This window comes from Pteronotus mesoamericanus, unplaced genomic scaffold, assembly GCF_021234165.1.
Source record: "Pteronotus mesoamericanus isolate MK-2021 breed Mesoamerican mustached bat unplaced genomic scaffold, CSHL_Meso_final contig_591, whole genome shotgun sequence".
NCBI classification, from domain to species: Eukaryota; Metazoa; Chordata; class Mammalia; order Chiroptera; family Mormoopidae; genus Pteronotus; species Pteronotus mesoamericanus.
The window spans coordinates 961,972-986,524 of record NW_026555208.1 but is presented as its reverse complement, the minus strand read 5'-3'; the positions used below and the strand labels follow the sequence as shown (position 1 = coordinate 986,524).

The 24,553-nt window shown below is 38.8% G+C and overlaps 1 protein-coding gene across 1 annotated transcript in view; it reads left to right on the top strand.

Annotated features, from left to right (window-relative positions):
• Window positions 1-1,741: 1,741 nt before the first annotated feature.
• LOC129076445 (tripartite motif-containing protein 5-like) overlaps window positions 1,742-24,553 on the top strand; it is a 51,800-nt gene continuing 28,988 nt past the window's right edge. The window contains 6 exon segments of the mRNA XM_054580613.1: window positions 1,742-2,056; window positions 2,058-2,201; window positions 2,782-2,874; window positions 3,319-3,339; window positions 3,550-3,767; window positions 23,917-24,385. Of these exon segments, the coding sequence (XP_054436588.1) occupies window positions 1,778-2,056; window positions 2,058-2,201; window positions 2,782-2,874; window positions 3,319-3,339; window positions 3,550-3,767; window positions 23,917-24,385 (1,224 nt within the window). The 5' untranslated portion in view covers window positions 1,742-1,777.

Below are 24,553 nucleotides of genomic sequence, written 5' to 3'. Positions count from 1 at the left end.
ACTAATCTAAATGCCAATCTTTTCCTTTACCTCATGGCATATCTCACTCTCTCATCACCTGATCTCCATTTCTTTCATCTCCTTGTCCTGAAAGCTATCATCATCTTTCTGCTGGGCTATTGTGCATGCATCCTACTCATCTTCCCAATTACGCAGTGAACTCATTTAATATTCCACAGCCCAACACATGATAATTTTTTTGCTCCTGAAAAGGGGGTCCCTAAATGTTGCATAACTGGGGAACTGCCCTATATCATGGTCACTACAGGCTCATGTGATACTGAAAGCCCAGCAGTTTTTTCCACATCCAGCACACTGGCATTTTCAAACTCAGACAAGGTGGGGCATTTTTTTAACATAATACATTTTTTTCTTGTTTCCCATTTCTTTCATCTTCTTCAGGAACCCTTATGTTTTCAAGATAGAATTTCTGGACAACTCTTTATCTGCTCCCATAATTTGACTTCCCAACAACATGCACATCCCTCTAGTAGTATTTTTCATATCAGCTCATTTGTATATATATGGCTGATTATTTAATTTTATATTACTTTCCAGGCAAATGTCAAGGTAATAGAGGTTTAAACCCTCTATTTACTCATTTACTCATATTTGTGTTTATAGATGTTAGTCCAGTTGTTAGTAAGATAATTAGTTGAGTGATGTTTCTTAATATTTCGATACTTCTTTCTCAAGACTGACACTAATTTTATTTCATTTTTCATTTTTTTCCGGTATGTGATTTCCGTGTTCCTCTGAGTCTAGTTATGCTATCTCCCTCTTCACTGCCCACAAGCATGCACATGTTTAAGTTCTTATGAATGTCCTTGACATATTTCTAGGCCAAATTGAAATGTTACCATTTACAAACACAAGACTCTCCAGGATCTCCTAGCTGGTCTAGATCTCCTCAGTTCCACAGTTCCCATTATATAGTTATCGTGAGTCCATGAAGTTACCTCTGTTTGTCAATGATAAACTCAGTGGTGTAGGAACAAATCTCTGAAGGGCAATGTAGAATACATTAGGGTTCATCCCCACTCTGTGTATTGAAGATAAACTATCTTTACAAGTCACTTATTTTCTCTATGTATACATCTAATAAAGGTTTTGCTCTTGACACATACACAAACACATTTCATAATAGGAGAAATCATTCCAAACATTCAGCAAATATAGGCAGTTGGTTACACTATAAATAAACAAGTCAGAGCAGGTATGTCTGATAAAAAGAAAAAAAAACCATGTAAGGAGAGAGTTAACAGAAGGAAGAGAGTGGGTTCTACTTATAGCAAGGGCAGCGTTGCATGCTGAGAGAAAGGAAGTAATAAACCCCAGACACCTAAGAGGTTTGGTGCTTTTGTCATCAAGCTGTGCTTTTATCATCAAGAAAGAAGAATTGAGAAGATGTTGGGTCACACAAGGATCTTGGTAGAAAGGCCTCTGAGGTCATCCTTCTATTCAGTAGAAATAAAAGACAATAACAACCATCTCACACATAAAAATGAAATTTGTTATGTTAGATGATATAACAGTATTTAAAATTATTGTGAAATGTCCTTTTACCAGGTCACCAAGCTCCTTTCCTTGTCTCTCGACCTTTTCTTTTTTGTCCTTCAATATTTGTTTTTGCCCTGTCCTTGATTTTTGCAGAGTTGCTATGATTGTATGCTATCTTTCTTACTCTGTTCCCTTTTAACCCTTCCCACTAGGCCAGGATCTGTGAGCAAGAGAAATTTTGGACATCAGGACAAGTAGGAGCAGGGGAGCAGCTGCGATGGCTTCAGGAATCCTGGCGAACATGAAGGAGGAAGTGACCTGCCCCATCTGCCTGGAGCTCTTGACAGAACCCCTGAGCCTGGACTGTGGGCACAGCTTTTGCCAAGCCTGCATCACTGCAAACAACAAGGAGTCCATGATCAGCCAAGGAGGAGAGAGCAGCTGCCCTGTGTGCCGAATCAGTTACCAGCCTGGGAATCTGCAGCCTAATCGGCATGTGAGCAACATAATAGAGATGATTAGGAAGGTCATTTTTAGCCCAGAGGTGGAGCAAAAGAGAGACTCTCTGTGCGTGCCATGGAGAGGAACTCCTGCTCTTCCGCAAGGAGGATGGGAAGTTCATTTGCTGGCTTTGTGAGAGGTCTCAGGAGTACCGAGGTCACGACACGTTCCTCATGGAGGAGGTTGCCCAGGAGTACCAGGTAATGGACCAGGATGGAGGAAAGCCTGGGCAGAAAATAGTACCTGATTGGAAATCTGTACTTTGCATTTGGCTCTAATTACTTTGTCACGATAAGCCTGAGACCTGTGATCACTTTTGTTCCTATACTCACCTTCCAAGGCCTGAGGGACATTTCTGTGCATTCCACACAATTAAAAAATGATGAGCAGTCAAAACAGAAAGATAATTTTTATAGCTTCAGCTAATAGGTGGAGGTTTGGTCCCTAAGTAAAGCTGTCATTGCCCTGTAGGCAGGTGGAGTAAGTGGGCACCGGGGTGGATCAAAACCTACGTTCTTTCCTTACTACAGGACTAGGTTTCTTCTTCTAGGACACAGGGAATCAGTCTTCTGAAATGAGAATGGTGACTTCTACCACCTGAATCTTAAAGAACACGTTCACCATATTAGGTTTCCTTCCAGTCACAGATTCTAATTGTTTCACAGTTCCTGTAAACTATAGTCTCTTCAGAGACTAGTCTGATTTCCCCCCACTTGTCTTCTATTCTGATGCTTAGAAAGCCCATAGCCTGACTCTGGTATGATTCCTCTCTCACAAGAGAAACTCCAGGCAGCTCTGGACAGGCTGAGGGCTAAATAGCAGAAAGCTGAAAAGTTGGAAGCTGACATCAGGGAAGAGCGAACTTCCTGGGAGGTAGGAGGAGACTTTTCCTGAGGGAGTTAGACAAGAATCTGGGCATTTCCTTGGGTGTTAGTCCCAAGGAATTCGCTTTCTCTTGTTCCCTGACAGTCAATATATCCAATCATTGATTAGGCATTCTTTCTCCTTCTCCTTATAGGGGTGGGATAAAAATAAACCTGTCACAAGTTAACACAGGTAATTGTAGGTTAGTGATTCTCATAGAGACTCTCAGGTGAGATTGGCTAGTAAATTATGTTTTCATTTCTGTCATTATTTTGAGTCTTTAACATTTCCAGGGTAAGACAATTGACAATGGCTTGTGGCTCTTTCCCCCATGCTCAAAGTTAGGCTGAGGTTGAGGGTGGGGGTCAGGAGTAATGCAGGAGGCATGACTGTCCTGGGCAGCTGCGTGAGAGCTGAGCCACACCCAGGTGTCCCATTTTGGTACAGGGTTAGCCTGAATAATGCAGACTTGAGGCCATTACTTTGGAATGTGATGAAGAAAAAGTAATAGGAAAAATCAGCTTCCCCAAGCATTGCTCCCCTGCTTCCATCTCCCTTCCCTCTGAGAACTTCCACATCAGGTACTTTTTTTTTCTGGCTCCCAGTCTCTGCCTGATAGCCTGAGTCCCTCTCTGTCTTTCTCATTCCTGAAGAATCAAATAAAAACAGAGTTAAAGTGTCGAGGATTATTTTAAACAACTGAGAGGCTTCCTGGACCCTGAGGAGCAGGAGCTACAAAAGCTGAAGAAGGAGGTGACAGTTATTCTCTGTGTCCTGGAACAGTCTGAGAGTGAGCAGGTCCAGCAGAGTCAGTTGTTGAGAGATCTCATCTCAGATCTGGAGCATTGGTTGCAGGGGTCAACAGTAGAGACGCTGCAGGTAAGACTTGGGAAGAAGTCCCAGCATTTGACTTGAGGAAAATGAAAACTAAGTTTTCTCTGCTGTGTGGCTGTGCTGTTTCTGATGGTGATACTGAGATTTCTTTGGTCTTGCATTTCAGAGGTTGTAGGAATAATTTAATGCATAAATAACAAGGGAAAATCTTGTTTTAATGTATTAATTGCAACGCAAACATTTGAGTTTGGAGAAAACTATTGTGTCCAGTTATAGTCTATAGGCCTCTGCATCTAGCTTATGACACTTGAGATACCTCTTTATGATCAAATTTTTTTTTTTCATAGAAGGAGTTGAGATTTTTCTCCTCTTTCTGTATTTTCTGAATAAACAATTATGAAGAATTGTTATTATTTATTCTTTAATTATTCAATAGATTCACCAATGAAACCATCTCACTCTGGTCTTTCTTTTTGGAAAAGTTTAAAGTATTTTTTTTGTTTTTGTTTTTTATTAGGTTTTCTTAGGCTTTTTAAAAGAATATTTCTTCAGTTGGATTTTGATAATGTACATCTTTGTAGAAATTTGTCCATTGTAAGTTATCAGGTTTGTAAACATGAAGTTAGCCATTATAATCCGTCAGAATCTCTCATTTCTACAGTACTCACAGTAATGTCCTTCTTTTGTTTCTGATATTAATGGTTTGTTTTATTCTTTTTTTGGTCAATTCAGTTATGTTTGGTTAATTTTATTGATGACTTTCAAGGCTGAACTTTATTGTTTTATTGATTTTTCTGTTTTTGGCCTTTCTATACAACTGATTTTGTTCACTTATATAGTTTCCTTTGTGTGTGTGTATGTGTAAATTCACATGCATACATGAGTGCATCATGTTTAATTTGCTGTATTTTTTTTCTTGTTTCTTAATGTGAGAAACAAGAATATAAACATACCACTGAACTTTTCTGTTACAGTTTTTAATAATATACATGCATTATTTTAGCTCTATTGCATACTTTTAGATTATTTTTTATTTTGATTCGATTCACCTTATTTTCAAATTTTCTTTTTTTTTTTTAACACTTGGAATATTTGAAACTATGTTGTTATATTTACAAACACTTGGTGATTTTCATTTTTTCTTCTTCTGGATGTTTTAAATTTAATTCCTTTCTAATCAGAAAACACGTATTTTGTTATTTCAGCCTTTTAAATGTATTGACACTGTCTTACAGACTAAATTATGGTATATACAGACATTTTTATATGAATTTGAAAAATAATGTGTATTGTGCTTTCATTGGGTGACAGGTTCCATATATGACATTTAGGTAGAGGTGGTTGATAATGTTTGTCATGTTGTTTACATTCTCGATGATTTTTAATTCATTTAGAGTGGTTTCTTTCTTCTTTTTAATTTTATTTTTTTGTTAATTCTAGTACAGTTGTCCCAGTTTTTCCCCCTTTGCTCTTTTCTGCCCAGTCTACCACCTGCTCCCACAGTCAATCCCTGCACTGTTGTCCATGTCCACAGGTCATTCATACATGCTCTTTGACTCATCCCTTCCCCTTCTTTCTACCATTATCTCCCTCTCCCCGCTCCTCTGGCACCTGTCAGTCTGTTACATGTTTCCGTGTCTCTGGTTCTATTTTGCTCATTAGTTTTTTTTGTTCATTAGATTTCTCTTATAAGTGAGCTCATATGGTATCTGTCTTTTACCACCTGTCTTATTTCACTTAGCCTAACTGTCTCCAGTCCCAACCATGCTGTCACAAAAGGTAGGGATTCCTTCTTTCTTTCTGCTAAATAGTATTCTATGGTGCAAATGTACCACAGTTTTTTAATCTACTCATCTACTGATGGGCACTTACGCTGTTTCCAGCACTTGGCTATTGTAAATAACACTTTATGAGCACACGGGTGCATAAATACTTTTGGATTGGTCTTTTGGGATTCTTAGAGTATATTCCCAGCAGTGGAATTGCTGTCAAGAGGCAGCTCCATTTTTAGTTTTTTGAAGAAATTCAATACTGTTTCCCCAGTGGCTGTACAAGTCTGCATCCCCACAAACAGTGCACTAGGATTCCCTTTTCCCCACATCCTCCCCAGCACTTGTTGTTTGTTGATTAATGATAACCATTCTGACAGATGTGAGGTGATGTATTTTTTTGTGGCTTTAATTTGCACCTCTCTGATGGCTAGTGATGTTGAGCATTTTTTCATATGTCTATGGGCCACCTGTATGTCCTCCTTGGAGAAGTGTCTATTCAGGTCCGTTGCCCATTTTTAATTGGATTGTTTGTCTTCCTGGTGTTGAGTTGTATGAGTTCTTTATATATTTTGTAGATTAAACTCTTGTCTGATGTATCATTGGCAAATATATTCTCCCATACAGTTGATTTTCTTTTCATTTTGATGATGGTTTCTTTATCCAGGCAAAAGCTTTTAATTTGATGTAGTCCTATTTGTTTATTTTTCCTTTATTTTTCTTGCCTTAAGAGAGGAGTCCCTAATTCCTGGCCCCCACACCAGTCCTGGCCTGTTCCTTATTAGGACCTGGCCACACAGCAGGAGGTTAGTGGCGGGCAAGCAAGCGAAGCTTCATTTCCATTACCACCTGAGCTCCGCCTCCTGTCTCTCCTCCCCACTCCCCAGCCTTCATTGGAAAAATTGTCTTCCATGAAACCAGTCCCTGATGCCAAAAAAGTTTGGGGACCACTGCCCTAGAAGATACATTAGCAAAAATATTGCTAGTTAGGATTTCTGAAATTTTCTGCCTATGTTTTCTGCTAGGACTTTTATGGTGTCATGATTTATATTTAAGTTCTTTATCCATTTTGAGTTTATTCTGGTGTATGGTGTAGTTGGTGGTCTAGTTTCATCTTTTTGTGTGTGTCTGTCCAGTTCCCTCAACACCATTTTATTGAAGAGACTGTTTTTACCCCATTATATGCTTGTGACCTCATTGAAAATATTAATTGACCATGGTGACATATGTTTATTTCTGAGCTCTCTATTTTGTTCCATTGATCTATGTGTCTATTCTTATGCCAGTACCAGACTGTTTTGATTACAGTGGCCTTGGAGTAGAGTTTGATATCAAATATTGTGATCCTTCCAACTTTGTTCTTCTTTCTCAAGATTGCTGAGACTATTCAGGGTCTTTTTCATTTCATATATATTTTTTAAATATTTGTTCTAGATAATTGAAACATTTTAATAGGTATTTTAATAAGGATTGCATTGAATCTATAAATTACTTTGGGAAGCATGGACATTTTAATGATGTTAATTCTTCCAATCCATGAACACAGCATATGCTTCCATGTATTTATATCTCCCTCAATTTCTTTCTTCAGTGTTCTATAGTTTTCCAAGAATAGATCTTTTACCTCCTTGGTTAAATTTATTCCTAGGTACTTTATTTTTCTTTTTGCTAAAGAAAATGGGATTTTCCCTCTAGTTTCTCTTTCTGATAGTTTATTGTTGGTATACAAAAATGCCTTCAATATCTGAATATTGACTTTGTATCCCTATATTTTGCCAAATTCATTTATTATTTTGAATAGTTTTTGGTGGGGACTACGGAGTTTTCTATGTACACTATCATGTTGTCTTCAAACAATGAAAGTGTTACTTCCTCCTTTCCAATTTAGATGCCTTTAATTTTTTTTCTAGTCTGATCACTGTAGCAAGAACTTCCAGTACTATGCTGAATAAGAGTGATGAAAGCAGACACCCTTGTCTTGTTCCTCATCTTAAGGGAAAGCTTTTAGTTTTTGCCCATTGAGTATGATGTTGGCCTTTATTATGTTGAGGTATGTTCCCTCAATTCCCACATTGTTGAGTGATTTTATCATAAACAGGTTCTGGATTTCATCAAATGCTTTTTCAGCATCTATTGATATTATCATGTTAATTTTGTCCTACATTTTGTTAATGTGGTATATTATGTTTATTGATTTGTGAATATTGGACCATTTTTGCATCGCTGGGATAAATCTCATTTGATCATGGTGTATGAGTTTTTTAATGTATTACTGGATCCAGATTGCCAATATTTTGTTGAGGATTTTAGCACCTATGTTCATCAGAAATATTGGCCTATAATTTTCTTTCTTTGTTGTGTCCTTACCTGAGCATAGAAGTGCATAAGTACTTTTGAATTGGTCTTCTGGGATTCTTTTGTGTGTCTTAACCTGGCTTTGGAATTAGGATGTTACTGGCCTCATTAGAAAAAGTTTGGAAGTCATCCCTCTTCTTCAATTTTTTGAAATAGTTTGAGAAGGATAGGAGTTAGCTCTTCCCTAAATGTTCGGTAAAATGCACCCCTGAAGCCATTCAGCCTAGGGCTTTTGTGTGCTGGGAGCTTTTTGATTACTGCTTCAGTTTTGCTAGTTGTTATAAGTCTACTTAGGCTTTCTGCTTTTCCTTGATTCAGTTTTGGAAGATTGCATGTTTCTAGAAATTTATTCATTTCACTGAGTTTGTCCAATTTCTTGGCATATAACTGTTTATAGTAATTTTTTACAATACTTTGCATTTCTGTAGTATTGATTATTTTTTCTCTTTCATTTCTGAGTTTATTTATTTGAGTCCTCTCTCTTTTTTTTCTGATGAGTCTGGTGAAAGTTTTGTCAATTCTGTTTATCTTTTCAAAGAACCAGCTCCTGGATTCATTGATCGTTGAATTGTTTTTTTAGACTCTATGTCATTTAATTCTGCTTTGATCTTGATTATTTCCTTCCTTCTACTCACTCTGGACTTTGTTCTTGTTCCTCTAGTTCTTTCAGATGTAGGATTAGGTTGTTTATTTGAGATTTTTCTATCTCCCTTTGGTAGCCCTGTATTGCTATAAACTTCCCTCTCAGGACTGCCTTCACTGTGTCCCATAGGTTTTGGGTTGTTGTATGTTTATTTCCATTTGTTTCCAGAAACTTTTTGATTTCTTCCTTGATCTCATTGTTAACACATTTGGTATTTAATAACATACTATTCATTCTCCATGTATTTGAATGTTTTTGAGTTTTTTCCTTGATGTTGGTTTCTAGTTTCAAGCCACTGCTGTTCAAGTGAAGATGCTTGATATAATTTCAATTTTCTTGAATTTGTTGAAGCTTATTTTGTGTCCTACCATGTGGTCTATCTTTGAAAATGATTCATATGCATTTGAAAATAATGTATATTTTGCTTTTTGGGGGTAGAATGTTCTGTAAATATCAATTAAGGCCATTTGATCAAGAGTGTCAGTCAATGCCACAATATCCTTGTTGATTTTTTATTTGCATTGTCTATCCATTGTTGACAGTGGGTGTTAAAATCCTCTGCTATAACTGAATTGTTGTTGATCTCTTCCTTAAAGTCCTCCAAAGTTTTTCTTGTATATTTAGGTGCTCCTATTTTTGGGTGCATATATGTGTTTACAAGAGTTATATCCTCTTGTTGGACTACTCCCTTAAATATTATGTGTGACCTTCTTTGTTTTTTGTTATGGCTTTTGTTTTGAAGTCTATTTTGTCTAATATAAGTATTGTTACCCTAGCTCTTTTTTGTGTCCATTTGCTTGGAATATTTCTTCCATTCCTTCACTTTCAGCTTGTGTTTATCTTTTGTTTTGATTTGGATTTCTTGTAAACAACATATATGTGGGTGGTATTTTCTTATCCATTCAGCTACCTTATGTCTTTTGACTGGAGCATTTACTGTATTTCCCAATGTATAATGTGTACTTTTTTGCCTACATTTTTGAGGGAAAAATAAGGATGTACATTATACCTGGGTATAATGTATACATGGGTATATAATGGGTATAATGAAAGTTTGGGCAAAAAACATGGGTGCACATTATATACGGCAAAATACAGTAATCCATTTACATTTAAGGTTATTATTGATAGGTATTTATTCATTGCCCTTTTCTCCCTTTGTTCATGTGTTCCTCTTTTTCTTCATCTTTGTAAAGCAGTCCCTTTGGCATGCATTGCTGGTTGGTGGAGATGTACTCTTTTAGCCACTTTTTTTTTTTTTTTTAATGTCTGGGTAGCTCCTTATTTTGCCTTCCATTTAAATGAGAGTCTTGCTGAGTACAGTAGTCTTGGTTGCAGGTCTCTGCTTTTCATTACTTGGAATATTTCATTCCATTCTCTTCTGGTTTGGAGCATGTCTATTGAGAAATTAGCTGGTAGTCTTATCGGAGCTCCCTTGCATGGCAGAGCTCCCTTGCATGGCACTAGCTGTTTCTCAGAATCTTGCTGTGTTTAAGATTCTCTCTTTGTCTTTAAATTTTGCCTTTTTAATGATAATGTGTCTTGGAGTGGGCCTCTTTTGGTTCCTCTTGACTGGGACCCTCTGTACTTCCTGAACTTGCATGACATTTTTCCTCAGCAAGTTAGATTAGTATTCTGTCATTATTTTTTTAAACAGGTTTTCTATCCTTTGCTCATTTTCTTCTCCTTCTGGTATCCCTATGATACGAATATTGTTGCATTTCATGTTGTCCTGCAGCTCCCTTAAACTGTCTTTTTTTTTTTTTAAGTCTTTTTTAATTTTGTTGCTCTGACTGGGTATTTTTATCAACCTGGTCTTTCAACTTACTGATTCTATCTTCTGCTTCATCTAGCCTGCTTTTAATTCCTTCCAGTGTATTCTTCATTTCAGATTTTATATTCTTCATTTCTTCCTTGTTCTTATTCATAGCTTCTATGTCCTTTTTCATGCTGATGTAGTTCCCACTAAGTTCCTTGCAACTCCCATAAAATTCCGTGTAGTTCTCACTGAGTTCTTTAAGCACTTTGATAACCATTACTTTGAACCCTGTGTCTGATAAATCGCTTGCCTCAATGTCATTTAGCACTCTTTCTGGAGATTCCACTTCTCCTTTAGCCGCAGAATTTTTTCTTGTCTCCCCATTTTAGGTGATTTTTTTTGTTTGTTTCTGCATGTTGGATTGATCTGCTTTGACTCCCTATCTTCAGGGGGTGGTCTTCTGTGGTAGGAGACCTGTGAGACTCAGTGGTACAATCACCTTGATCCCCTGAACTGGGTGCTCTTGGGATGCCCTTTATACAGTTTATGTGGCCTTTCTTGTTATAATTGGGTTTTCATTGTTGTTGGCTCATTTGTTGGTAAGTTCTCCCCTCTGGCTGACTGACAGAGTCACAACCCTATCATGTCTTGTATGCTGTTTTACAGGTGCTGCCAGAATAAATCAAAACAACCCAGCAAACAAAACCCACACCAGCAAAAATACCCTGCAACCACAACTGCAATATCAACAACAAATGAACAAAGATTAATAAAGTTGTAAAGAGAATAAGAATATTATAAGAAAGGAAAAATAATATGCAGTGACTAATGGAAAGAAAGTTGTTTTGAGAGGATGGAGGGAGGAGAAGTAGTAAGAGTGAGAAATAGAAACACAGTATAGAAAGAAAAAATAAATTGAAAATGAAAATAATAAAGGGAAGGAAGAAATCGAAATAAAGAGAAAGGAAGAGTAAAATATGAGATTTGAAATAAAACTAAAATAAAAAATAGTGAAATAATAAGAAAAAATGAAGGGAAATGTTAAAAATGTATGCAGGAGGAAAAATAATGCAAATAATGAAAAAAAAAAAACAACCAAACGAGATGGAATTTACCTCACTAGAGTTTAGTGTTTGCCTACTGTTTTCTCCTTCTGGATCCATCTCTGGTAATGTCTGATGGAGTCTAGCTTTAGGGAGCCTGTTTGAGGCTATAAGTGATCCACAGTTTGTGGCTATCTCCTTCAGGATGGCTAGTCCTTGCTGTTTTGCCCTCCTGGCTTTTTATCAGCACAAGGCTTAGGGGTAGTTCATCTAACATCTGACAGCAGTTCATGTACCACCTTCACCTGCCTCTAGAGTGGGCTTCTGGTGCAACTGGGAATGTGGAATCCCTGTTTCTTCCCTGGGAGGGGCTCTTGAGTCATCAGGAAAGAGGGTGGATATGTTCTAGCACTCTTGTACCACACTTCTTGGTCTGTTTCAGGTTATTTTGAATAATATATAGTCTCTGATAAATTAACTGTGTGTTTCATGTGAGAGGCTAATCTGTGTAAAAGGATCAGCTTTTTCCTGCTTGGTGCTGATGGCATCTCTATATAAGAGCTGAGGGTAGGCAGGACCCTAAATACCCCTTGCAGTACAAATTTCTAATCTTTCTGCTCTGCTGTTTTCAGTGGAATAGGGTCCAAGGATGAACCAGTGTAGCTTTCACATTTGTTAAACATTCAGTGAGGGCTCATTTGGAGATTATTTTTATTTATCCTGTGGATGCACCAACAGGGAATTCTTGAGCTTGGCCATACTGTTCTGTGGAGTTTGCAATCCTGCAGGTGGGGTTGGGCACAGCTTCTTCTTCCCAGAGCTTTGTACTCTGCAGCGTGAGGGGAACTGACTGACTGCAAAGAATCTCAGGTGCTCAGTTCTTGCCCATCTAGCTAGCTCCCAGCCCACTGCTCTCTCAGGGGCTTTAGACTCAAACTCTTCGTTTAGCACACAGCCCTCCTCTACAGAGGTGCACTGGGTAGGGCCCCACAATTGCTTTGCTATCCAGTTTTCTAATCTCCCTGCTTAGATGGATTCTCTGGGTACAAACTGTGTTTTCAATCTGGTTTCTTTGCTAACTGAGCAAGCTGCACACACATGTGAGGTTCCTGCCCAGCCATACTTAAGTTCTCCTTTTTAAAGCTGTCTGTGTGGCACCCATACTGCAGCACCAAGTGACTGCCCAGATCTTCATACCCTCAACCTCCCCAAAAAGCAGAGTCTCACTCTCAGTCAGGGCTGGCTACAGTCTGTCAGTGCATCCGACAGTTTTAGATGATAGAATTTCTCTCTGGAACTCTCCTGGTTGATGCTGCAGCAATGGGCGGGCTGTTTGTTGTGTGTGTGCAACCTGAGTCTCCCAGGCTCTGTGCATCTTCCCAAGCCTCTCCTGATTAGGGATGGGGCTTCCATGTGCAAGACTTGTGCCTCCTGCTCTGAGAGGGGAGGGAGCAACTAAGCTGCATCTTCTGTCTGGTCTCCCCTGCTGCAGGCATGTCACACAGGGTATTTCCCCTTCAACTTATGAAATCTCTTACTGGATGGTACAAAGCAACGTCTGTACTCCTTGGCTTCAAAAATTCATATCAGCTGAGATTCCATTGATTGTTCAGATCACTTATCGGAAGATCAGCCAAAACTCTGTTCTGGGTGAGTGAGCAAGTGAGCTCAGCTTCTACCTATTCTGCCACTATCTTCCTCCTCTTCTTCTTAAGTCCTTTTTATATGTTTTGTAATGCTGGTTTGGTGGTGATGAACTCTTTCACCTTTTTCTTATCTGGGAAGCTCTTTATGTCTCCTTCTATTCTAAATGATAGTTTTGTGGGTCAGAGTAATCTATGTTGTAGGCCCTTGCTTTTCATCACTTGAGTATTTCATGTCAATGCTTATTGCCTGCAAGATTTCCAGTGAGAAATTAGCTGATAGTCTTACATGATCCCTCTTGTAAGTAACTAACTGCTTTTTGCTTGCTGTTTTTCAGATTCTCTCTTTGCATTTTTCATTTCTTACTGGTGTTTTTTATGCTATCTTTTTTTTTTTTTATGTTTCCTATTTCTTTGTTGGAGTTCTCACTAAGATCATCTATTCTCCCCCTAAGTTCAGTGAGCATCTATATAAAAAGTGTTTAGAATTCTTTATCTGGTAGGTTGCTCGCTTCCATTTTGTATAATTATTTTTTTTTTTGAAGTTTTATCGTGATCTTTGATTTGGGCCATGTTTCTTTGTGTTCTTATTTTTGCTGCCTCTCCATGTTTATACTTATGTATTACGAATATTTGCCAACTCTCCCCATTTTGGCAGAGTGGCCTTATGTAGTAAGTGTCCCTTAGTATTCCCATTTACCTGAATAGAGTGCTTCAGGGGTGTCACTAGTGGGGGTTGTGTGTCTCTTCTGTTGTACTGCTGTTGGTAAATTGGTGGATGTGATTTACCCTCAGGCTGAGTGGCTGTGAGGAATAGCATTTATTACAGTGAACAAGCTGACTCCATGGTGGGATTCACTTTAGTGGGGCTGTAGTGCCTGCTGAGTCCACCCTTTGGGTGTGTCATTTGTGGTGCTAATTGGTTGGAGTTCTGGTGTGGTTTGAATCTGGCTACCATGTTTGTTTGTTCTTGGGCCTTTTGGGAGGGACTCTGGTGTAGGCCAAGATCAGGTACCACCTGTGTCTGGCTCAACACCACCTGGTAGAAGCTACAAAGAGATGTGAGGTTGGTGGTTGCCTGTGCTGAGCTTGGGGGTGCCTTGGAGAGATAGCACTATGCAATTCATTAGTTTTATCTTCATTTTATTCATTTTATCAGTTCTGGTTTTGGTGGATGGTTTAAAAAGGAACAAACATTTCCCACAGAGAGTGAGGAAATTAAACAATCATGGAGGTGTCATTGTTACCTGGCTTAAGACTATACTTGAAGAGCACCATCTGTTAACCTCCATGTTCTTCCTGCCTCCTAGTTGCTGATAATATGTCACTGACACATTTCTACCACCATTATGTCAGGAAGGCTTCCTCATCTGTCTTTCCTAGGTCAGTAATAAAAACTGTTAATTAATTGGTGGAGCCCTAAGATTAAATGCTATTGCCCTGACCAGGTAGTTTAGTTGGTTAGAGTGTTGTCCTGATATACCAAGGTTGTGGGTTCCATCTTTGAGCAGGGCACAAAAAAGAAGCAAAGATTGCATAAATATGTGGAACAACAAATCGATCTCTCTCTCCCCTCTCTCTCCCTCTTTCTCTCTCTAAAATCAATCAATAAAAGTAAAAATATTCAATTGTATTGTGGAAACGTTTTTTCAATAGGCTCAAAAATTTTCTAAACAGCAGCTCTTTGTAGCTGTAATACCGATCATACTGCACCATAAAGGGCAGGTACTGAGGTTTTCTGGATCATGATTTTATTCTTAGTAAGTAGTTTAAGACATGAACATAAAATAAGCTTAACTAATAGTTACAGGATTGAATTAAAATTCTGAATATCCAGACATGCTGTACAATATATTAATAGAATTCACATTCTTATTATTTAAGTATTCTTGCTAAAATAATTTGCAAATGGAATAAAACAGAGTAATTGAGCGCCCAGCTGATGTAGGTGCTAGAACATACTGGAGAGTTAATTTCCCAAGTGTACCTCTAGGTGGCATTGTTCTTAAGTTTCTGTTCTCTTTTATTTTTGGTTTTGTTTCCAGTCCTGTAAGTTTAACTTTCATTTCCCACCCTTTTCCTGTGGGGAGCTCCTTCATGGATAGCTAAACTCTGGCTTGGTGAGTGAATCTGGACCAGTCCTGCAGCTGATATTCTCCACTGAGTTTTGACTTCTGTACTTCTGAAGGTAAGTGGGCCAGTTTCTGAAGGGAAGGGTGAAGGCTTTGGGGAAAGAGATTGAATGTGCTTGGTGACTTAAATCGTGGTTCTGAAGCTGCTCTGTTTGTGCGTGTTTTTTCTAAAGTGGCAGAAGAGGAACATTGAGTCTGGGGGAAGAGTGATTTTTAAAGAAGGGAGGTTTAGTAGAGCAGAGTCTTACTTGTTTCTTGGAGGAACCATTATTTCCTCATGCCGTGCTACCATCATCTCCTTCCTATTCTGTTGTTTTGACTTTCTACCTTGCCAATATGAAACAAAATAATAATATTTTTCTCCCCCCAGGAAGATAATCCCTTCATCTTTTTCTTCAGTGAAGTCTGTTTGATGGAGCCCTGCTTTTCTTCTTCATAAAGCAAAAGCTCCTGGTAGGGCCAGCTGAAATGAGAGCCCTTATCTGAATGCATGTGTAAGGGACAGGATCTTAGGGACTTTCCAGGAATCAGCGCTCTCATTGCTGATCCTTGTACTCTTGTCCTAGTGACTTCTGGGAAGCTGTGTACAACCTTCCTGGTAAATGATCAGCCCTTTGGCAAGCCTGATGAGGGAGGCTGGATGATTAGGTTGCTGCCCATCTCTGTGGCTCCCATGTTGTCACTTGTATCTTTGGGGGCCAAGCACAGGGAATTTGTTGTCCTCTGAGTGCCACAGCTTACTCTTACCTCTGTGCACCCCATGACCCGCTGGTGTTCCTTCCTGCTTTTGATCTTTCTCTCCATCATCTAGACATACCCTTCTGTTGTTTATTACTTCAAACCTAACTCAATTTTCCCTTATAGTAAGCTAAGAAATGGATTTGGTAGTTTTTCTGGAAACAAAACAATACAAAACAAAACTCTACTCTATTTCTTAAAATATTTAAAAAAAATTTTAGAGTTGATGTTTAGTTTGAAAAGTACAAACCCCTGACTACACATTTATATACCCTACAAAGAGATCACTCTGTATACCCATCTGACACCATATATAGTTAATACAATTATTGACTGTATTCTCTATGCTGTAGTTTACATCTGTTCTGTAACTACCAATTTGTACTTCTAAATCCCTTCACCTTTTGCTTATCATCCCCCTTCCAATCTGGCAACCATCAAAATGTTTTCTGTATCTGTGAGTCTATTACTATTCTTCTTTTTCATTTATTTTATTTTTGTTTTTGTTTTTTTAGATTCCACATACAAGTGAAATCATTTGCCATTGGTTTTTCTCTGTCTGACTTATTTCATTCAGCAAAATATCCTGTAGTTTCATCCATGTTGTTGCAGATGGCAAGATTTCACTCTTTTTTATGGTTGAATCATATTTCATTGTACATATGCACCGTTTCTTAATCCATCCATCTTTTGATGGACACTTTGGTTGCTTCCATATCTTGGCTATTGTAAATAATTCTTCAGTAAACATGAGTGTATATGTCTTTTAGATTTAGTGTTTTGGGCTTCTTCAAATAAATACAGAGAAGTGGAATTGTTGGTTCCTTCTTTGTCTGTTCTTATAGCATTTATATTTAAATCTATTTTGGCTGGTAGAAATATTGCTACCACAACTTTTCATTTGTTTTTATTTTCCTTCCATTCTGTGTGTGTCTTTTGATTTGAAGTGAGCCCCTCGGAGATAGTATATATAAGGGTCAGTCACCATATATCTTTTGATGGAAGAATTTAATCCATTTGCATTCAAAGTGATTATTGATAGAGAAGTATTTATTGCCATTTTACTATTCTTTTTTAAATTTTTTTATTCTTCTTAAAGAAGACTGTTTTACACTTCTTGTAATACTGATTGGGTGACAATAAACTTCTTTATTTTTATTTTTTTCCTAGGTGGTTCTTTACCTGAACTTGGATTTAAAAAAATATATATTTTTGCTGGTTTGAGTAAGAATGTATATAGGTTTTTGCTTTTCATCAGTATGAAATTTCCAGACTAATCTCTTCTGGCCAGCAAAGTTTCTGTTGAGAAATCAGCTGACAGTCTTATGGGAGCACCCCTATAGTTAACTAACTGCATTTCTCTTGCTCCTTTTAAGATTCTCTATTTTTCTGCAATATTTGGAATTTTAATTATGATGTGTCTTGGTGTGGGCCTCTTTCAGTTTATCTTGTTTGGGATTCTCTGAGCTCCTGGACTTGTATGTCTAGTTCCTTCACCAGGTTTAGAAAGTTTTCAGTCATTGTTTTTTAAAATAGGTTTTCAATTTCTTTCTCTCTTCTTTTCTAGCTCTCCAGTTATGCAAATTCCGTTATGCTTGAAGTTGTCCCAGAGGCTCCTTATATTATACTATCCTCATTTTTTTGATATTTTTCTTTTTACTATTTTGATTGGGTGTTTCCTGTTTTTTTCTTTTTTTATCTTCCAAATCACTGATTTATTCTCTGCTTCATCTACTGTTGATTTCCTGTAATCTTTATTTTATTTAGTCTATTCTTCATTTCTGACTGTGTTCTTTTTTATGTTTTCTATCTCCTTTTTTATGTGTCTTATCTCGTTATTTAAATTCTCACTGAGATCATCTATTCTTCCCCTAAGCTCATTGAGCAAACTTATAACCAGTATTTTGAACTCTGCATCTAGTAGATTGCTTATCTTCATTTTGTTTAGTTCTTTTTCTGGAATTTTGTTCTGTTATTTCATCTGTGATATGTTTTCTTGTCTCCTCTTTACCCCTGCCTCCATATGCGAGTTTCTATGTATTAGGCAGAGCTGTTATGTCTCTCCAGCTTGGTAGAGTGGCCTTATATAGTAGGAGTCCTGTAAGGCCCAGTGGCTTAGCTTCCTCTGTCACCTGAGCTGAGCACGCTAGGTGCACCCACCATGTGGGTTGTGTGCTTCCTCTTGTAGTTGAACCTTGATTGCTGTTGGAACATTAATGGGAGGGATTACACCCAAGCTCATAGGTGAGGAGGACTGGCTGTGACTCCTGTGAAGAATTTGCTGTTGTTGCCAAGCCCAACAACAGAACACAGTTCAGCAGGGCTCAGGTACCCACCAAGTACATCGCTGAATGTGTTGCTTGTGGAGATGGTTGGGTGGTGCTTCAGCATGGTCTGAAGCTGTCCACTGAGTGTACTGGCTCTGGGGCCTCCTGGCAAGTACTGGCCAAGATCACCTGACCCGTGTGCCCTGCAATGAGCCACCTGGCATGAGCTACTAAGAGATCTGCAGATGATGGCTACTTGTGCTGGACTGGAGGTACCCGGGAGTCTCCATGCTGTGAACCAAGGCCAGGTGCTGCTTTTTCCAGGAGTGTGTAAACTTCACAAGCAGTATGGGGTACACAGAAGTCAGATGTTGTTTGTTGTAGCAGTTTCAGGAAAATCTGAACATTGAGTCATATAGATTGTTTGTACCAAAATGCCTCTGGAAACAGCTTGGGTGGGTCTGAAGGTTGTTTTGGGCGGGAAATCACCAGGCCTGGATGAACAGTGTTAGACACATTTACTGATACTCAGATATGGTGCCCATCTGCCTGGTCAGTGAGGTAAGGACACAACAAAGTAACAGTAACTTCTGCCAGCAATTCTGTCTGGGAGAAACCTGCTCCTCCTCCCCTCATCCTGAAAGACAGGTAACTAAGTTCCTTCTCATATGTCCCTGGCACCTTTGAGGCTGCTGCCCCCATGCTGGGGCTCAGAGTTAGTGAATGGAAATAAGTTTGTGTATGGTCTCTCTTTTTTAAAAGATTTATTTATTTTTAGAGAGAGTTTAGAGAGAGGGGAAGGGAGGGCGAGAGGGAGAAAAACATCAATGTGTGGTTGCCTCTCATGCATCACCTACTGGGGACCTGGCCTGCAACTCAGGCATGTACCCTGATTGGGAATTGAACCAGCAACCTTTTGCTTCGCAGTCCAGTCCTGAATCCACTGAGCCACACTAACCAGGGCTGTATGTGGACTCTTTAAGAAGAGATGCCTCTGACTCCAGAAGCCTCCATCTCTGTCAGCCAATATCTCCTCTGGTATTCACAGCCAGAAATTATGGGGACTTCTCTTCTTGGTACTGGAAACCTGGGTTGAAAGTTCTTGTGTGGGGCTCTAGTTCCACAAGGGGGACCTCTGAAGCTGAGGTTTTCTTGCAATTTTTATTTGCCCCATGTGGGTACAAGACCAGCCCATTCTGCATCTCCGCCCTTCCTACCAGTCTCCGTATGGCTTCTTCTTTATATTCTTAGTTTATAGAACTCTTTAGCTAGATTTCAAGCAATTCTGAATGGTAGTAGTTTTGTAGTTTAATTTTAATTTTTGTGCAGTTATGGGAAGTGTGAGTACCATGTATACCTACACTGCCATCTTGACCAAAAACTGAAAGAACTCCATGTTAATTTCACCTTTGATCATTTTGTACCCTGATATCTCTTTTACATATATTTTGATGTGTATTTCCCTTTTCTCCTTTTCAGAGGTCATGAGACTATGCCTTATATATGCACCATGTCCATTTTTGATCTATATAAATTGACTCCTCAGGGGCTGTCAGAAGTCCCAAAATACAGGAGAAAATAAATTTTTATAAATGTTAAGCATATTTTATTAAAATCACAAGAACAAGTGCATACACCTATGGTATAAAACCGTATTAACTTCTATTGAACCTGCAATAAATGTTAAGTACCCACAAAAATTGTATTTCCAGACACGAAAGAGAAAGTAAACATGCAGAAAGAGAAGGGTATTATAAAACAAAATAAAAATTACTATGTTATAAATGTAAAACAAAGAAAGAACAACAATAATAGATCAAAAAGGTTACAACTAGGCAAGGTATCTATAAAACACTGATAAAAAGCTTTGCAATTTTAAATAGATTGTAGATTAGGTCTCAGTGTGGGAAGGTGGTTTTCATTAGAGTCTTCAAGGAAATGATGAAACTCATCCTAAGTGATTAAGAATCATAAAAGTGATGAGCGTGTGTTGAAGGAAAGTTAGGCTGAGAGAGTAAAAAAATAGAAGGGGATGTGTAATATAACCTAACTAGACTGTGATAAAGTTATTTGCTGAGAGGGTGCTTCTCATCTGCTCTGTGTACAGGGAATAACCCCAGACCAAACTCTGCTACTTGGATATCTCATTTACATAAAACATATCTAAATGGAATTTTAGGTAGAACTTGGACTTACAGAGTTTGGCCTTCCCTTTGTGTAGGGAAACACAATTAATGTTGCTACCTGAATCTGTATCTCTAGGCTGCAGTTCCTTTTCCTCAAATACATGCTTTTTGTTCTTTATTACCATCTAAAATTAATTTTGGTTTTCATTTTTGACTCCATCTTGTGGAGGATGGGTAGGCTGTGGGGATAGAGAACAGGAGACAGGACATGCTGGCATGGTTCTTTGGGTGTGATCTCAGTGATGTCTTTTACAGATGCAGGTGGTACTTTATTCCTGTCTCTTCTGTCTTCTAAGAAGCAGACTGACTATATATGTGTGAAATTGTAGTAGGCAGTAAGATGAGCATGAGCAGAGTAGGAATGATGGGCCAGGTATAAAGGATCACCAGGGTGGAGAGCCCAGATGCCTAGCAAGGGCGAAACTACTATCTCTTGCATGATCGTGCCCTAACCCCTGGAAATAGTACCTAGGCCTCAGGTGTGTTTCAGCTCCACGCCCAGAAAGGGAGCAAGGCCAGGCAGAGCAATGCCATGGCTGACATTAGGACTGGCAGCAATGACTAATGACCCCTCTCTTCTAGTGCTGATCAATGTGTGGAAAACATGACCCTGAGGAGACACACCAAGAAAGCTGATGAATATTCTATTGAGATCCTCAGCTGAGAATTCAGAAAAAAGCCCTCAGGAACGGGGGCCCAATGAGGCTCGCTCTCTATGGAGCTTGCCTGAGGCTTTCCCCGCCTCTTTCTTTTCCAGGGATCTTTATCTCTCTTTTGGACAGGCCTGAACCTTTTTTCCTTTGCCCTTCTTTCATCTCTCCAGGCACATGTCTCTCTTCTCTCTCTCTCCCCTAAGCTCCAAGGGCCCTACTTTTGCCTCTGTAACTTGTTTCCTGAGCCATTTTGCCTATGGTTCCCTTCTTCTACCTCTGTGATTTTCTAAATAAACTTTTGTTTATAATTTGAGTTGTGGTTCTGAATGCTTCTCTTAGCCAGAAATCAAGTACCTAGGCTGCCGAACCAAGGTCTACCAGTTAACAACTGGTACCATTTTTGTCACTAACCAAACTAGCATGGTTTATGTAAGCCTAGTGATTATAAAGGACCAATTACCTTCAAAAAGCCCATGAACACAACTTCCAGGAGCCTAAAAGAAACATGTAAGTTATGAGTTACATGCCACTTATGAAAATTAAGGTCTATGCTAACTGGCATTTAAGGTCTATGTAAAGTCTCTGTAGCCCAAATGCATTTTACACATTTGTTCATTTTTACTATCTGTGATGTGGCCTTGCAAGTCAGCTGACCTTCCACTTTATTGTAACCCAGTAGGTTACCCCCACTACTCTCCCCCTCCCCGAAAAAGCAACAACAAAACCAGTTTACTAGACGAGTAAGTTAATTTTACCTTTACAGGAATAAAGAACCCAGACCTGATGTTGACCTTTCATTTCCACATATCTAACTCCCCTCCTGTTCTTTTACCTCATGGTATGTCTTACTCTAATCCCCTGCTCTTGACTTCTTTTATCTCCTTGTCCTGGAACTTGTCATCATTTCTCCCCTGGGCAATGGTGCATGCATCCTACTCACCTTCCAAATTCTACGGTCAAAGTAAAAATGGCAAAACTTGTAGAGTTTTTAAAAAGATTTATTTGAGCCAAACAGAGGATGTGCCTGGAAACACAACCACAGCAGACTGAAAAAAATACTTTGTAGAAAAGCAGTTTTTAGCTTCTTTTAGCCTTCTTTTAACTTAAGGAAGATGGTAAGGAAGATTACACAAAAGTTGGCAAAAGAAAGGCAGGAATTACAGGATAGTCAATTGTGTGCTCTCTTGAGGGTGGCCTCACTTCTAAGAAGCTTCAAAAGAGGCCTTTCAAAGGTGTGCTAAACCTAAATGCACAGAAACAATGCACAGGTCTTGCTTAAGGCAAAGATAATCCTTTCAGTAAAGAAGTTATATGCCTGAGGGGTGACTTGCCCAGTTAGGAATTTATGATCAGATCACCCTATGAGGTAACTATTCATAGAACCCCTCTTTCAGCTACATCCACTAACATTGTACAGCCCATAAAGTGTAGAGCTAATTATATTCCCTGTGGCCTCTGGTGGGAAAATATGGGTAATTTCTTTTGTTCCTGGAAAAGAATACCTAAATGGTACATATTGGGGAAATGCCATATATCATGGTCACTGAAGGCCACATGATATCAAAGACCTGGCAGTTTTCTGCACACCAGTCATACTAGCATTTACAAACTAAGACGAGGTGACATATATCTTCCATAAACAGGTCCTTTCGTTTACCTAATACTTTTTTTCTCTCCCTCAGTTTTTTCATCGGTCCATTCAACCGTTATGTTTTCAAGTTGAAATTGTTGGGCAACCCTTTCTTTATCTGTCCCGATTATTGAGGAAATGTGCACCTCTCTTTTAGTGTTTTTCACATCATGTCATTTGCATATATATATATATATATATATATATATATATATAACTGATTGTTTAATTTACTCTTTATTTCCAGGTGAATGTCAAGGTCCTAGTGGTTTAAGCCCTCTGTTTAAAGTAATCTTTGTGTTTATGAATATTAGTCCAGTTATTAGCATGTAATTCATTGTCTGTGATAACTGGTTGAATCATATTTCCTAATATTTTGAGACTTTTTTTCTCAAAACCAACATTAATTTCATTTGTGTTTCTCTATTCTTAGATATGTGACTGAATCCTGCGAGTATATTTATATGTCTCCCTTCCTACCATCCACATTCATACACACATTTTGCCTCCTGTAAATGTCCTTGGCATACTTCCAGGCCAAGCTGAAATTTCATTCTTTACAAGTACGAGTCTCTCTGAAACCTCCTAGCTGGTCTGTATCCCTTCACTACCACACCTTCCGCCATTTGGTTATTAATGAGGTCAATGATGTTACCTCAGTTTGTCATTGGTTGACTCTGTCGTGTAGGAATTGTTATCTGAAGAGGGATATCCCAAATATGTTAGTTTCATTTCAACTCTGTATATTGAAGATAATGATTTTTTTAAATGCACTCACTATTTCTATGTGCTCATCTGATAGTTTACTTTTGTCATGTATGCAAAGACATTGTCACATAGTATGTCATGATAATAGGAGAAGCTATAAATGTTCAACAAGGGATGACAATGGTTAAACTGTAAACAATAAAATCAAAGCAGACTTTTCCGATAAACAAACATGTCAGGAAGAGAGTGAGTCCTACTATACCAGTGCCATCACTGCACGCTGAGAGGGGAGCTGGTATAAAAGCCAGGAAGCACGAGTGGTTTGGTGCTTTTATCATTGAGTACGTGTTTGGCTTAGGAAAGACGAATCAACAGTGATAGTGGGTCATACAAAGATCTTGGTAGGAAAAATGTCAGATCAAGTTTTTTCAGTAAAATAATTAAAATAACAACAGTTTCATATATAAGGTTGTAATTTGTCATTTGAGATAAGCCAGAAGTTAAGTGTTTGAAATTTTTATGCAAAACCTTTATTCCAGGTTTCCAACTTCTTTCCTTGCTTCCCTTATTTTTTCCCTTCAATTTTGGTTTCTGCCCACTTTGATTTCCACACAATTAACATCAATTATTTTTACCTTTTTTACTCTGTTCCTTTTTAACCCTTTCCATCAGGCCAGGATCTGTGAGCAAGAGAAATTTTGGACATCAGAACAAATAGGAACAGGGGAGCAGCTGCTATGGCTTCAGAAGTCCTGGCGAACATGAAGGAGGAGGTGACCTGCCCCCTCTGCCTGGAGCTCCTGAAAGAACCCCTGAGCTTGGACTGTGGGCACAGCTTCTGCAAAGCCTGTATCACTAAAAACAATAAGGAGTCCTTGATCAGCCAAGGAGAAGAGAGCAGCTGCCCTGTGTGCCGAATCAGTTATCAGCCTGGGAACCTGCGGCCTAATCGGCATTTGTCCAACATAGTGGAGATGCTTCAAAATGTCAAGTTGAACCCAGAGGAGGAGGAAAAGACAGATCTGTGTGTGCACCATGGAGAGAAGCTCCTGCTCTTCTGTAAGGAGGATGGGAAGTTCATTTGCTGGCTTTGCGAGCGGTCTCAGAAGCATCGTGGTCACCACACGTTCCTCATGGAGGAGGTTGCCCAGGAGTACCAGGTAACAGGATGGAGGAAAGTCTGGGCAGAAAATAGCACTTGATGGTAAATCTTTACTTTGTATTTGTTTCTAATTTCCTTACCAATGTATTCTTGAGGCCTGGGATCACATTTCTTCCTATGCTTACCTTCCAAAGCCTGAAGGACATTTCTGTGCATTCCACACAAC